The following is a 16,086-nucleotide window of genomic DNA, read 5'->3' as shown; positions in this document are numbered from 1 at the left end:
TACACTGTTTGTTACAATTTTAAAAGCATGTGGTTCCAGAATTATTCAGAGCAAATTTTTACTTACAATAAAGAACAATTTGGATTCATAGTTTCTTTGGGACCTTGAACTTTTTGATTACTTGGTTAATGAACACAGGACTTAACCAGCTGGTGCCAAGCTGCATTTGACTTACATTCTTTCTACAGTTCAATTTGTCACATTTCCCCCCTCACTTACTTGATGCCTTTGTTTTAGTACTATTTTCCAAAACACTTACTATATACATATAAAAATACCAACATTGAACTACCCTATTTATGGTTTGGTAACATTAGGCCTCATCTATTTCAGAAAAACTCTCTAGTACCAGGGATGCATGTAACCGATGTTGTTGTTTCAAAAAAAAAACCACCAGAGCAAATGCATTGTTGCCAGCATACTTCGTTTCTCCTGCCGACCAATTCAAGCCACAACTGCAATTTTTTAAAGAAGTTGCTATGCTGGATACATTGGGAAAAACTTATCATTTTCTTACTATTCCTGAGAGTCTCTAAAGCCTGTAGACTAATTTTGCATAGCTGCTTAGGCAGTGGATACGTGGAGACATGCTTCAAACTAGTCACAATGAATGCAGTAAAAACAGGATGTTTAAAGATTGAGGTTAGGCTATAATAATACTGTATTTTAGTTGATACTTTTAACTAGCATCCTAGTTCAACAAAACATTAGTTAACAGAATTTTCATGCTAAATATCCGAACTATTTGGGTACATTAAGGTGATGGGTTAAAATGACAAATTTGCTTGTGAAATTGGAATTCTCAGAAGCTGTTTTAACTTAAGCTTAATTCTTTGCGTTCGTTTAATAAGGGGAAGCTCCAAACTCTGTTCTGTCAGTGTGATGACTTGACCAAAGGTAGATACTCTGCCTTTTTGGACAGCTGTTACAAGGTATAAAAGTTGCATTGTTGTTTGAAGAAATTTTTATAAACAGGAATATTTTGTTTTTAAAAGATGAGAAGTTCTGTGGAGAAAAGTCTGTCTTCTCCATTTGGTATTATTCTAAACAATGATAACTTGCCATTTTAAAATATTACAAACTGATGCTCGTACTTTCACATGGCAAGAAGCACTGGAGATGCCTACAGATGCATATGTCTACACAGAAATGTCTGAAGTGCATATACTAATAACACTAATACTTCCTTTCATTGTGATGCTTAAATATTGCTTGTAACATCAGTGTTATAAACTCTCAAACAATGAAAGCTACAGTTTTTTATTTCATTATTTGTGCTGGGTTATCGCTTGTTTAGAATACAGCATCATTTCCCAAGTTTCTTAAAGATTTTCTTAGACAATGTCCACTAGTGCTTTTGGCTAGGATTCTGACCTGCATGAAGTAGATTCAAGTTGCATCAACCAACACAGGGGAAAATTGTGTTTCTTTTTGGCTTTTCTTCAGAGGAGGGGTTAAGGATTACTGTTTTCCAGAAAAGAAGCAATCATTCTACTACAAGTGCATTGTGCAAGTTACAACCAAATTGTACTGAAGTTTCAGTTTAAGCCCAAGAGCTTCTTTTCGTCTCATAGAAGAGTGAGAAATGGGGAGTTAGGTAATAATCTTAAAACAGACAGCCACGTGATTACTAAGCACCTTGTTTTCTTTCCAGATTAAAACAAATGGAACGTACGGCACTAAACTTGAAACACAGTTAAACAGTGACCCTTTTGAAGATTTGTCATTTAAGCTGCTTGTGTCAAAGATGCAGACGTCTGTTCGAACATCACCTGTTCCGACTTTAAACCAAAAGGAGTTGATACAGTTGCCTTCAGCAACACAAAGAAATGCTGATATTTTGAATGCTGTAAATTGCATGCCAGCAATGCCTCCTATTCCAACCTTTAACACATCCCAGGAACATATGCGCAGCTCTCCAAATCCATTTATTACTGGACTGAACTGCACAAATCCATTCACTGAAAGAACTCCTAATGCTGGAAACCCATTTAGAACGGAAACGCAAGAGTCTGAAATAACTTCACGTCTTCCAGAAGGACGTGCTGCTTGCAATCCCTTCCCTTCTCTAAATCCCCCCAGTTGTAATACAAGCAAGCCTGTATTTTCTGTTGATGCATCTGAAAACACTTTTTGCTTGCGAAGTAAATCTCTCATGGTAAAAAATGTACACCCAAAAGGATGGGTAACGTTTGAGGAGGAGGAGGAGAATTTCAATGTAAAGCTAAAGCCATCTAAAAGTGTTCCAGATTTTAAGCAAATCAGTTCCAGGAAGTCAGCTGGATCTCCAGATTTGCTGGGCACTGAACAAAACACTTTTCTTGGTTCAGACTTTAATGTTGATAATGACTGGAATAAAAGTTCTACTGATTGCTTCTATACAATGCCAGCAAGAACACCACCTGCACCTCCTATACCATCAAGAATAACCAGCAACAGATCCCCCTCAGATCCTTTCACTTCTTTGGCACCTAAGGTGTCACCAACGCAAGATTTTACAGAAAGATAGATGTTCAAAAATATAAGAGGTTGTATTTGTTGCTACCTTTATCCAGTAGAATAATTGGGCATTTGAGATTATTCTGTGTGCAATAATTAATTGTCAAATGCACTGAAACTTAACTCTACTCGTAAACAGCCACTATTGTTTGTGTATAAATTTTGAATATGTATATATGGTAGAGCACAAAAAATGGTCTGAAATTTATTAAAATCCTGATGTAATAGTATTTGAATAGACAGAGAAAAGAAAGATGAGCTACTAATCTCATTAAAATATACCAATCTTGGAAATAATTTTTGCTTAGGGAGCTCTCTCATTTCTGTTCCCCTTTGTGGAATTTAAAAAAAAAAAAAAAGGGGCTCCCTGCTGGTAGCCTCCCCACTCCCTTTTTACTGTTTTGTTAATTGATATTTATAAGTATTTACCAAAGAGCTGCCAAAGTTTATTGAGATTTGAATGTTGACAAGTATTGTTTAGAAGTTTAATTTATAACAGAGGCTATGGATATTTGTAAGGCTTATATTTGAATTTGAGGCACAACAAAAATAGTTTAATTTCAAAATACAAACAAAACTTTGCATATTAATATATTCAATATTTGACTTCAACTTTGTGTCAGTACATTTCAGCTATTAAATATTATTGTGACATATACTCACTAGTATTACTTCAGAATAATTGTTCCATATCATCCATTTATTAATTACTATTTTAAAGATACTTTTTTCCCACAAATGGGAAACAACTGATAGAACAGGTTTTCCTTCAACCTCTGGAGAAAAATTCCCCTTGGGTTTTGAGATACAAAGCAGTCTCTACCAGTTGCAGACAGCATATTGGAGTTGGCTTGTCCCACTCCCCTCTTTTGCATGATAGAAGGGCTTTCTTGTCCCACAGAAAGACCTGAGCGAGGGAATCGGCAGCCGTGTTAGAACATCAGAGGAGGAGGAAGTCCTCTTCATGTGATTGGGCTGTCCGCTCAGCATCCTCCCCATCTACTAGACATACTGCTGTATTTTTAAAATCTTACTTTCAAAGAAAACGGGAGAACAGTAATTCTCTGAGCTGAACAATATCATTCTGTCACTTTTGCAGTTAAGACTAAACGAGTGACTCCTCCTCGCCCAGAGACAGTGACCATCCTCTGCGTGGTGCTGCTTTGAGGTTAGCGAAGGCTCAGTCACAGTTCTACGTATTACGCTATAAAAACGCAACTCTTTGTGCTGTGATGATTTTCTAAAGCTCACGTGAGATTACACAAAATACGGTACTTTGTTATCCTGCGGCAATTTAAATAACTGATTTCCTCAGCTCCGTTTATGTATGCTGTAAAACCCTGCAGTTCTCCTTACCATTCGCAGTGTCTTAGAACATAACTCGTATACGCAGCTGCGTGCTTTCACCCAAAGCTGAACGTGTCACAGTGTTGTCATCTCTTGGGGGACTGCAAATACACACCTACGCGCATTGGCTTACTTGCGAGCAAACTCTGCAAAACCAGGGACTGAAACACAACATACTAGCATTATATTTGTAGTAGCAAAATACACGATGACAGTACTTTTTATAAATTCTCAAACGCTATCGAAACATTATTTATAAAATAATCCACTCTTCCTTTAAAGAGTATATGGTTAGCCATGAGCCGCAGTTGGATAGAGGAGTGACGATAGTTTTATATTGCGCTTTTTTTCCATTCAGGTCATTAAACAGTACTTGTACATTTTAAACAGCAGTGGTACTATACTCTTTGTGCTGCGGTATGTGAATTACCTTGTTTTAAACTGTTGCTATAAACATCTGTGTGATTGGTGTTTTGGTATATTCTTACATTAGCAAAACAATTTTGGGGGGAAGCTTTTTGTTAGTGGAGTTACGTGATAAGTATGTTCTTTGTTGAATATTTAATTACAGTGATTAAAAACTACTGTCTAAAATGTACCTGGTATACAGCACCTCTCCACTTTACAGGATTACGGAGATTGACAGCGAAGTACTGCGAAGATCACAAGAAATGCTCCAAAAATATAGTGTGTGTGTGTGTGTGTATATACCTAACCGCTGTAACGTGTATTAACGAAAATAATTACTAGCAGAAGTTCTGAAAATACTAAGAATTAAAATTAGAAACGCGCAACACGTTTTCATGAATTCCGCGTTCCCTGTGGCAAATCGCTCTGTCCAATGTAACGATTTTCTCGCTCGTGGCACGCTGCTATTTATGGCTGTATCCTTTCCGGAGCTGCAGTATTGAAACTCAGTGGCGTACAGCATTCCCTCTCTGCCCTGCGGAAGGCGGTGGTGTATTCATGAAATAAACGTACCTGCCCTTAAGGAATTTTAGTTTTTTCTCTCTTTGTACCTCAGGTACTCTCCCGGCACCCTCCGTACCGCAGCGCTTCCGCGCCAGGAGGGATGGCGCGGTCCCTCTAAACGCCTCTGATGACGGCGGCGGGAGGGCCGGAAGCGGAAGCGCCCGCGGGCCGGAGGGCAGGGTCGGCGGGCGGCGCCGGTCGGGAGGTCCCGTTGCTCGCGGCTCGGGCGGGTGCGAGGGGAAGGCGGGCGGTACCGGGGCGGGCGGCGCCGCGCCGCGCCCTCAGGGTGGCCAGGAGGCGCCGGGCGCGGCCTTTCCCCCTCGCGCTCCCTTCTCGCCGCCGGTATCCAGGGACGCGGATCCGTTGCTGAGGGGGGAGGGGAGACGGGCAGCGGCTGCAACGGTGCTAACGGCCTCCTCCTCTCCCCACGCAGGCTCAGAGCGGCGCCGCAGCCGGCCCCGGCCCCGGCCCCGGCCCCGCCATGGTGCGGCTGCACGTGAAGCGCGGCGATGAGAGCCAGTTCCTGCTGGAGGCGGCCGGCAGCGCCCGCCTCGCCGACCTGGCGCCCCTCGTCGCCCGCATCTACAACGGGAGGCTGAAGGTGCAGCGTCTCTGCTCAGGTACCGGCCCGCTGGGCTCATCCCCCCGGCAGCCGGCGGGCGCTGGCTCCTCCACCACCCCCCCCCCGCCCCCCCCGCGTACGCAGGGGCGAGCTCGCCGCCCGCCCGGGCCTAGCCGCAGCTCCGGCGGGTGCGGAGCTCTGAGGCGGGAGGACGGGCTGCCTTTCAGAGCAACGGGAGCCCGGCTGCCCTGGGCTGGAGCACTGCTCAGCCTCCTGGGTGTTTGTGCCCCGCTGGCTCACAGACTAGGAGCCGGGGGGCGGCGCTAGGAGGTTACTTGGCTGCAGCCTCGCAGGAGCTCTACGCCGGCAGAAGTTAAGAAATACCTCTCAAATCACAGCTTAGTAGCAGGCAAGCCATCCTCCCTTAAATTTAAGAGAACAAAGAAGCCCCACCAAAGTTGCCAAACCATGTGCAAGTTCCCACTTTCTGGTATTCTAGTAGTCCTTCTGTTTTTGGAGACAGATTGGAGCTCAGAGCTTCCCACCGTACGTGGCTGAAAATTCATCCGTTGCATGACTGAACTGCAGCATGTCATGTCCCATAGTGGCTGCATAAATCCTTTGTGACCAGAGGTGTACCCCATATGTGAATGAAATTCTCATGTTGCCTAGTGCACGAGTGGTGCGAGGCATCCGCTTGCCATGTGATGGAGAGTCACTGGGTGTGTCTTAATTAGTGCTTTAGTTCAATTCAGGAGTCGGCTTTTGAAAAGTATTTACTGTTTGTCCCGGCCGACCACGCTTTGGTTTGCTTTGTGGATCAGCCTGGGAACGCGTGAACTGGGATTCCCTTCAGATGAGAGTGACCTGAAGGGCGCGGTCCGTCTACACCTGATGTGCTCCAGCCTCAAATGTGTATGTAGTGTATGAGGCCATACTGAGGCTGATCTGAAACAAAAAAATTGGAAAACCCAGACACTGTGGTTACTGTATTTTCAGCACTCACTCTTTCTACAGATCTGCTGCTGTTGCTCCACAGCACTCGCTAATTTAGTCTTAGCCTTTACGTTTTCATGTGTGTGCCTATATTCCCAGCTACGGGAACAGAATTGCCGTTTCTTGGGGCTTCTGGTGCGTCTGTTGTGAGATGAATAGGCTTTAATTAATATGGCGATGGTAAAGAGGCTGGAGGGCCTTCAAGGAAAGAATGCTGTGAAGTGGGCTGGCAGCTGGATAAGTTGTTCTGGGGGAAAGTGGTGAGTGTAGCTTGCAGGCCATGGATCAGATGCGATAGGCTAGACAAAAGGGTTAGGAAACTGCATCCACACACTGTCTACTCTCGCTGCGTGAGACTGTGCATTGCTGACCAGCGTTTACGCCTCTCTGTTGTCTCAGCTAGAATTACCCTGTACTGTTGTTTCTTGATTAGACATAAATTATTGTAAAAATCCCTTGGGTTGGATGTCGTATGGACAAAGCTACAGGTAGTCCAGTTACGTATTTTCTGAACTGCAAAGAATTCATTACTGCATAACAATAAAGTGTTTTTCCATTTCGAAAGAGTTCCTTTCCCAAAAGTACTTTGAAAAAGGAATATGCAGTCAGCTAAAGCTCATTAAGGAAATACCAAAAAGAAAAAGTTTATGGCAAGCAAGTATTGTCTAGGTTTGCATACCTGCACTGCGTCATTTGTTACATTGTTTCATACATATGTGAAATGTATGAATTATAATGTAATTACAGCATATATAGCTATATATTTGTGTGTATATATATACCTTATTTATTCCATATACTTAGCTCTTTAGAAACTGAAGGCTAGGAATAAGTTTTGCCTGTGTGTACATAATATGAAAGGCTTTTGTAAATGATATGTTCTCAATAACACAAATTTTTAATCTTGTTTTCTAAACACTGTAAAGAGATGGAGGAGCTGGCGGAGCACGGTGTTTTCTTGCCTTACAATATGCAAGGACTGACAGATGAGCAAATCGAAGAACTGAAGTTGAAGGATGAGTGGGCAGAGAAGTGCATTCCAAGTGGTGGAAGTGTCTTCAAGAAGGATGAAATTGGGCGAAGAAATGGACATGGTAAATCAATCATAAATGCTTCTTTCCCTGCAGAATAGATAATCTATAATATAATGAGGAACATGAAAACCATAATTCTGGACCTTTCACTTACCTCACTGTCCTGGAAGATGAAAAAAAAAGAGTAGCTATCAAGTATACATATTTCAGGCCAGCATGCTAGCTGGCTCATGTTTATTTGCTAATTATAAAAATAATCCTATAAATAAACTATATTAAAGGTAGTCATAGGTTTGTTAAGTAGTAGCTATTTCAAGAGCCTGCTTTCACAACAGATCAGCTAAAATATCAGTTACATATGTAAGTTTTCTGTCTTGGATTAGGGCCTGGTGTAACGTTGATTTAAAAGCCTAAGTAGTAGTATATCTCTTCAGCACATACATTATTTAACTTTGCAACTGTAGTACTTGGAAGTAAACTCCCAAGATAAGTAAACAATTATCAGAAGCAAGTTTGACTGTCTCACTTTAGTTTATTCTCTCCATTCATAAATGCATACTGGTGTACTATTTTTCTCCAGAGGCTCCAAGATACATTAACAGGCGGTTTTTCTAATATTTCTCCTTTTTTCTCATTCGCTGTGACTCAGACTTGCTGAACTCACTCCTGTCACTTTTTCCTTCTGCAACTCCAGCCAAGTGGTTTTGCCTTAGCACTCGGTATGTGTATCGAGCACCACTTCAGAGTCGAGAGCGTGAGGACTGATTGCACAGAAGAGACCACGATTGTCTTCTTGCTGTCTGTCCCTGTACTCCTGACACCACAACGGCCCTGTCGGGACAGCAGCCCTTTAGACGTTGACTGCAGGGCGGCTCAGTTAAGGAGGAATCTTTGAATAACTTAGTCTTAACTTGTCATACGCAAACAGCTTACTCCAAGTGTCTTATTTAGGGGAAAATAATTCTTCTAACACAACACATTGCCCAATCAAATTTAAGCCTTTGCTGAACTTGATTAAGAGCTTATATTATAGTGAAATGTTTTCCCTCCTAACTGTGTTCTCAGAAATAGCTGAGTGTCTTGTACGTAGGCACGTGGACAAAGCCTGTCTTGTTTGGCATGGTTGTGAGTAGTGTTGGGCCTTACGGTAGAAATTTGCAAGCAACGTTAACGTAAGGACAGTACAACTTGTAGTTGTCCTCGGGCATTTATTTGTTAGTGGAGGACAGCTTTGTAATATTTACAAAATTAGAATATTGAACAGCATGTGTAAATGTGGGCCAAACTAAATACCATCAAACGATGCATTTAAATGTTCAGCTGTGAATGAGTATCATTTAATTGTTTTTTTGTTTTTGAGGAGAGGCTTTTTATAACAGTTAAAATAGGTAACTATAATATGAAATGCACATTGTATTTGCAAAACTGCATTTGCTGTTAGATTGAAATTTTAATTGGAAAAGAGTCGGAAAACTCCAAGCTCTTGTCCCCTTTTATGCATGTCTGCCAGCACAGCCCACAATAGTCGTAAGTGGGAAAGAGAGCCTTGGTTTTGGTTGTGGTGAGTATGAGATTATGGCTGTTGCTTTCTACGCAGTATTTTTGTCCCAAGTGAAGTTCCAAATACCAATCAAATGTCTTTGTAGAAAAGTAAGTTTGGCTCTCCCAGGAGAAATAGTGTTCTGTTTCTTAAGTTAGGAAGAAATACGGCAATGGAGTAGCAAACTGGTAAATAGACTGCAACTTAGTAGTGTCTCTCTTGCTTTGTGATTTAACAATGTTTCATTTGCTTACAGTAGAGAATAACCTGGACAAGTTGTTTGCTTGGTTTCTTTATAGTAAGTGTAGACTATTAAATATGTGTCTCTTCTTTTTAGCTCCAAATGAAAAAATGCAGCAAGTTATAAGGAAGACAATAGAGGAAGCCAAGGCATTAATCTCTAGGGTAAGTTTCCTGAAGTAGCATGTGGTATGTGGGACTTTCTTAATAGGTGCTATGTAGTTAGGCAGCTTAAGAAAAAACAGACTGTTTCCAGTGCAAGGGCTAACACTTTTTAAGTAATATCATGAAGTGATGTGAACAGTCTAATAAAAACTGACATTTCTGTTAATGATTTTCTTAATGGCTTTTGCCAAGCTGGTTCAACAAGTTAAGGAATCAGATATTAAACTCCAAGTGAATGCTGGCAGCCGAGACCACAATGAATGATTAAATCACATTTAATTTTATCCACACGCTCTTAATTTGCTATTGATGTATTCTTTAGGCGAATGCTTGTCGTGTTTTCTGGTGAAAAATTAACTGCATTCTGTGATGTTCCTGGCATAAAATACCTTTTGCTCATTAACATAGCCTTTTGAGTTTTATGTATAATTAATTGAAAAATGTGTTCTAATCTCTTAGATTAGCCCTTGGTTTTACAAGCACTTGGACTCATGCTCAGTCCCAATGAGTTTGTGTGTTTAAAGATAAGTCTGAGGGTATGCCCTGATGGGAGTATGGTCTCAATTATTCAGCTTCACTTTACCAAACCTGTAGATGCTCTGTATTGTGTCTCAGCTTTCATATGACTTTGAAATACAAATTAAGTAATATTTGTTACCAGATTGCATTTTTGTAAACGTCTGCAAGTAATTTTCTTCTCCCCACCCCTACAATTCTGGGAATTAGTATTTGTGGAACTTTAAAACAGCATTAAACCGGTTATGCAAATAGATAACGTTACTGAATTTTTGGTGTTGCCTGTGCGCTTGAATTGGCCTTCTTGGCTGTTTCATTGCTGATAACAACAGTGTCGTATCAGTCATTTAGAGTGAGTGTTTCCAAAGGCCTCATGGAGGCAAGCAGAGGAGCTGCCCTGTTGCCTGGCAGTGCTTCCAGTGTGCTGAGCTGCAGCAAACCTTTCCTGAATTAGAGGCAGGATTTCAGCCAAACTGTTCTGAGTCATAGCAAAATCTACGCAAAATGAGAGGTGTTTCAGATTAAAGCTTCTGGACTGTAAAGATTTTCTCCAGATGGACTTTTTTTTTCTGTTGGATTGCATCTCATCAACTCTATTTCTAAACGGGGAAATTAATAATATGTAGTTTTACTTCTTGAGTTGAAAATATCTGCAGATCTGGTCTCCAGTCTGCAGGTCTTCCTGGGTGAAACTTCCAGCTATATGCTGTGTTGTCATTTACAATAAGAAGTTGCAAAATTGCCGCACTGCATGCTGACTTACTCCAGAAATTACTGCCATTCACTGGTGAATGAAGTTAAGGATAGTTTGTTAAGTGGTTTGTTAGGTTCATCACTTTATAACAATGAAAATGAAGAAATTTGCCTGTGGTTTTTTTAAAAAAAAAAAAGGTTGATCATCTGAGATTGAGAAACCAATTGTACTTGCCAGTTAACTAGTTTAAGAATGTCCACAAGGAGGCAACATTCTCTTACTCTCTTTTTTATCAACCTTGTTACTTAAAATATTGGAACTGTTAAATCCATAAGCAAAAACTTTTTATTCTCTTCCAGATGTGTCTTGTTTTTCCTCTGTCCGTTGCAGTAGGGTTTGGAATGATTTCAAGTATTTGATCTTGCAGATCTCTGCATAAGCCGTGCAATATGCCAAGCTTTTCTCTTCTGCTCACATGTGCTCTATTTTTTTCCTCAAGTTTTAGGCCCCTTCGCTAGCCCTCACATGAATTCTACTGTTTTGAATCTTGTTCATGAATCACAAGTACTTGGAACAAAAGACTCCCCATCCAGTTTCTGTGGTCATACGCATACTTACTTGAATGCCTGTATCCCACAGACATTTGTTACTAAATGCCTCCTACACAATTTAGTGAAGAACTCTCTCTTTTTTTCTTTTGTTTTTTTCTTTTTCCCCCCAGTGTAAGCAAGCTGAATGGAGGGGGCAAAAGTGTAGTGATATATTCAGAAGTCAATATTCAAATGAGAAAATCTGTGCTCCTAATAACTTTGTGCAGCCAGTTAGCTTTGCTCAAATGTCCCACTGCTGAACCTTTGAACTGACTACAAAGCAAAGTCTTTCCTCATGTTTTTTTAAGTTACCAATGATCCCTGCCTGTATTTCAGAAACAAGTTCAGGCCAACGTGTGTGTTAATATGGAGATGGTGAAAGATGCATTGGACCAGCTTCGAGGGGCTGTGATGATTGTGTATCCAATGGGATTGCCTCCGCATGATCCAGTTAGGATGGAGTTTGAAGATAAAGAAGACTTGTCGGGAACTCATGTATGCCGTAATGTATTTGGATTATATGTAGTGCCTGGGTTAAATACGTGCTGTGCTGTTCTACATTTTATCCATGAAGGTTGTTTTCATTTGCATGACAAATTTTGTTTAATATTTTTGTCTGATAGTTTATGTAAAAGCACACCAATAGCTCAACTAGAAATAAGATGAATGAAGTTTATTTCAAGTGTTACATACAAAGTTCAGGTAAGTCTGGGACTCATTTGAAATAGCTTGTCATTTCTTTCTAATGCCAGGATTGAGAATTTATTGCCCAGTGTTTATGTTAGATCAAGATTGAATGGAATATGAACGAAAATGCTGTAGATTACTACGAGGAGAAAGATGTAGCAGAAGTATAATGTAAAATTACACTGGCCTTTCTGTTAGGAATTCCAGAAAGATTTTCCCAGAAAATTTTTCTCGTTTTGGAAAAAAGCAAAAAACAACACCCCCCCAACACTTCATCTCATTTGTTTATTTGTCACAGGCTGGGCTTGAAGTTATAGAAGAATCAGAAGCACAATTATGGTGGGCAGGAAAGGAGTTGAAAGAAACAAAGTTGCTCTCTGACTACGTAGGCAAAAATGAGAAAACAACTATCATTGTCAAGATACAGAAAGTGAGTATCGCCGGGAGATTTCTTTACAAGTTATTCACCTTTGGCTGTCTGATTCTCTGTGGAAGAGAATTGTCTGTAGGTGTATAAAATGCATTAGATTAGTTCTGGCTTGAGTGTCTTAAAACTGTACATCTATTTTAAGGTTTTAATTTATTATATTTTAGTTTTTCTTTAGTAATTCCTTTGCCTGTCAGTTAAATACTGTAGTTGCTATTACTTGCTCCATAGCACTTTTCTAAAGTACAGCAAAGAGGTATTTAAAAATAGATGAAATACAAACTGAAAAGCTTAAAAAACCCTCAGTTGGCTCTCAGTTCCATCTCAGTGCAGGGCACTGAACAGTCCCAGTCATTCAGTCTGCCCAGTTTTTCTAATTGTACTTGTGAATGTTTTTGTCTCCATATTCTGGCCTTTAAAAAACAGTTTCAATGTTTTGTGCATATGTGGTGTGGATACCTCTCATCCCCGTTTCAGTCTGTTCTGTGTCTGAAAGACAGTGTAACTCAGTAATTTCCTGCCTGCCGTGTCCTGAGTTTCTTGATGGCAGGTCCTCAAACTGTCTCAGTTGCCACGGAAATGTGGACATGCGTCTTCTTTGAGAGGACACGGGTTGTGGAGGAGCCTGAACTTACGCTCTCCCAAAGTGTTCAGTGAGAACTCGCCACGTGCTAGAAGGAAGAGCAAGCTGCTGGGCCTGCATCACCCAGTTGCGCTGTCGGCTCCAGCTCACCTAAAGCTCCCAGCTGAAATTTTTTTAAAGGAATGAGACTTCCCAGTTGTCAGATGCGGTGAAGCAGATGAGGCCTTCTCTATTAATTGTGAACACAGGTCTGAGTCATCCTCTGGAGTAATGAGCTAAAATGAGGCAAAGATCTCCTGCTGCTCCGCAGTTTTATAGACCTGATGCTTCAGCAAAAGCCAGTCATTAAGTGCATACTGGTGTCTGACGCAATGGTCATGTTCTTGCAATATCAGAATTAGTACCAAGCTACTGGGACTGGTAATTATTTTTTTGGACAAAGTGATTTTGTACTAACTGCGCAGTTGTGTTCATCTCTGGTGAGAATGCCATACTCAAGGGAAGAATGGTGTTTCAATTCACTTTCAGAGCTTTGTCAGAAGATGCTCACCCTGTTCGTGTGTGTGTGTGTGTGTATGTATATATGTGTGTGTGTGTGTATAAAATAACACATTCAGGGGGTGCTTTTGTGAATGTCAAATGTCTCAGAGTACTTATCCATAGCTCAGAATTATTCTAGAGCTGCATTTCACTTCCATGTCAGTGAGAGCTTCTCTGCCACAGAAAGCATTAATGTTTATGGCAGATGTTATTATCTGCAGGTGTCTGCAATAGAGTTCCTCAAAGATAAGTCAAGTGATTTATGTGTTTGTCATTTAGAAGACCAGAATTGCTTTCTCTTTCCTATCAGGGTGACTGAAAAATTGTGTGACAACTCAACAGCCATTGAAGCGTAGGCTCCCAGGAAAGTTGTCTTACTGTTTAATTAGTTGATGGACCTCTTCAGAGATTGCAAAGTAGTACGGTGGTTTTCGATCTGACAAGGGGTGCCTGCATTCTTGGGTTGGAGAGCTAATTTAAGCCAGCTCAGACCCTTTTTGTTCCAGAGAAGATTCACCATCTCCATTCAAACTGTTCTGTTTGCTATCGTTGACAATAGCCGTCATCAGCTATTTTCTGCTGTGCGCATCATTTCTTCTGTGAGGACAGTTGCCTGGAAAAAAAAATTCTTTTATTTGTTACTACAAATAAAATTTCTTTTATTTGTAGTGTTTTGTAACTGCCTTCCTTCCCTGCTTTACTAAGTCATATGCCATCTTGAGTCTGTATTAGCAGGGGAGCTAAAGACGGATGGGCCTATCCTGAGACATCTAGAACGGCCTTAAAGCAGAGAGATTTATTATGTCTTTTAGAGCGGAAGTTTAAGTAAAATAGACTCAATCCTGTTTGCAGCTTCCATTGATGTCCACAAAATTGACAGCATGATTCAGATGCTGAGATGAAAAAATAATTCTCGCTTGAATGCAGCAGAAGTTTCTCAACGTTTATTTTCCTGTCCTGAGGGGCTTATTAAGTTTGAGAAATCCTATTGTCTGAAGAAAGACTTTGCTGTCTTTGCATAGCAGCTTCTCTTTTGTATCGCAAACGCCATCATAAATAAAATTTATGATTTCCCTTTCAGAAAGGACAAGGAGCTCCAGGGCGTGAACCTCTGATTAGTCATGAAGAGCAAAAACAGATGATGCTGTATTACTACAGAAAGCAGGAGGAACTTAAGGTAACGGTGTCTTCTTGCTGCATGTGAGTGGTGCTGTTGTAGACACTGACCGCAGGCTACATTCATGACTGCCGCCTTAACCTGTCGGTTCTGTTTACAGAAACTAGAAGAGGATGACGACGACTCATTTCTAAATGCTGAGTGGGCGGACAACCATGCTTTGAAAAAGCAATTTCATGGTGTAAAAGACATCAAATGGGGGCCAAGATGAAGCTCTGCAAACACCTTTTGGCCTCTTTAAGCTGTTTGGTTGATAACACTTGTAAACCACTGTTTGCAACGAGGAGTGGTGTTGTGTGCGGTAGATTCTGCTGACGAAAGCTGAAATTGTCACTTCTGTAGCAGATGCCTGTTACAGCCTTAGGTTTTCAGTGAATCTTTACATTTCTATGTAACTGTAGCAGCACTTGTCTCTGCAAAGAATAGAATCAATCCTGTTGAAGTTGGTTATTTTATTAGAAACTTGTAATTTGCCTATTGAAATATTAAACTATTTCATAGATAATATATCTAGTAAATATGCACTAGAATGTTTGGTATTGTTTTGAGTGGTCTTTATACTTTCTTCCCGATTCTTGCATTTCTTTTAGGTGGTACTGTCTATAGAAGGTAATTTATTTTATAAGAAATCGGTTTTCCCAGGCTAATCCAGTGAAAGTTAGTGATTTTTATGTGCTTGTTTGCATTTCAACATAGCTGGTTCCAAACTATCATTTTTAAATGAGTTTACCCCTTAACAATTGTTTAAAGGAAGTATTTTTATATAAACACAAATAACACGAAAATCCTTGTGGAAAGCTTCGTTTTCGTTCTTTTGGCTTAGTTTTCATTGACATTGGAAGCCAACCTACTGATCTCACTCAGTTTAACAAGCTGTTAGCCATGATGCTTTTATACAAAGATTGACAGAAATCTGTTTACAAAAGTAAGCATCATTTGCAAGTAGATTGGATACAATAAAACCAAGTTTAATAGGGCAAGATCTCTAACGTGGAAGTACTTCTAAGATTATGACTGGATTAGAAGTGTTTGTTTCTAACGAATCAGCGTTTTAAAATGAGAAATTATGAAGTTTATCGGAGAGTGTTTCCAGTATATGCTTGATGTTTAGGATCCTGTTACCGTTTCTAAAACGTATCACCAGTCAGTTCTGGGTTCAAGACTAACGAAGGAAATGCTAGTAGACTTGAAGCAAATGTTGTGTCTGGTTTTGAAGGGAGGATTCTGATTTGGGGTGCTGTATGACTAACGGATAATTAAATCGCTAGAATTATCTAGGTAGATAATTAACGTTTAGAAACAAGTTGCTCAAGTTTTACACATTTAGACTTCTGTGTCTTTAAAGGAGCTGCTTTTCTATGGAGGCAGATGTGCATCCTCATCAAGTCGCTGAGCAGTGGAAAGTCAGGGTGCCCTGAAAATTCTGCGTGAGGATCAACTGAGTGTTTTAAAAAGAGGTGATCTGATGTGGGCACTCGCAGCCAACAACTAAAATGATGTCTTCGTTCACACCCCAA

General features: G+C 40.5%; 2 protein-coding genes across 13 annotated transcripts in view; both read left to right on the top strand.

The window, feature by feature from the left end:
- Window positions 1-4,841, top strand: part of SYNJ1 (synaptojanin 1) — a 68,508-nt gene extending 63,667 nt beyond the window's left edge. For 7 of the 12 annotated variants that reach the window (XM_076353112.1, XM_076353121.1, XM_076353064.1 and 4 more), the window contains one exon: window positions 1,655-4,841. In XM_076353112.1, coding sequence (XP_076209227.1) covers window positions 1,655-2,509 — 855 coding nt within the window. In that variant the 3' untranslated portion in view covers window positions 2,510-4,841. The remainder of the gene's footprint in view (window positions 1-1,654) is intronic. The other 5 variants (XM_076353132.1, XM_076353142.1, XM_076353103.1 and 2 more) reach the window with 1 other exon arrangement.
- A 302-nt stretch (window positions 4,842-5,143) lies between these two features.
- CFAP298 (cilia and flagella associated protein 298) lies at window positions 5,144-15,103 on the top strand. The gene is made up of 7 exons (XM_076353023.1): window positions 5,144-5,438; window positions 7,303-7,470; window positions 9,288-9,355; window positions 11,492-11,650; window positions 12,141-12,272; window positions 14,474-14,569; window positions 14,670-15,103. Exons 1-7 carry the CDS (start codon window positions 5,300-5,302, stop codon window positions 14,778-14,780), a joined length of 873 nt encoding a protein of 290 aa, XP_076209138.1. The 5' UTR covers window positions 5,144-5,299; the 3' UTR covers window positions 14,781-15,103.
- Window positions 15,104-16,086: the final 983 nt, after the last annotated feature.

The sequence above is a fragment of the Aptenodytes patagonicus genome, chromosome 1, assembly GCF_965638725.1.
Source record: "Aptenodytes patagonicus chromosome 1, bAptPat1.pri.cur, whole genome shotgun sequence".
NCBI lineage: Eukaryota > Metazoa > Chordata > Aves > Sphenisciformes > Spheniscidae > Aptenodytes > Aptenodytes patagonicus.
This window is presented reverse-complemented; position numbering and strand designations above follow the sequence as displayed.

Coding starts and splice junctions, on each gene's coding strand:
- CFAP298 (XM_076353023.1), top strand. CDS start 5,300: ATGGTGCGGCTGCACGTGAAGCGCGGCGATGAGAGCCAGTTCCTGCTG. Junction 5,439..7,302: donor GGTGCAGCGTCTCTGCTCAG/GTACCGGCCCGC, acceptor AACACTGTAAAG/AGATGGAGGAGCTGGCGGAG. Junction 11,651..12,140: donor AAGACTTGTCGGGAACTCAT/GTATGCCGTAAT, acceptor TATTTGTCACAG/GCTGGGCTTGAAGTTATAGA.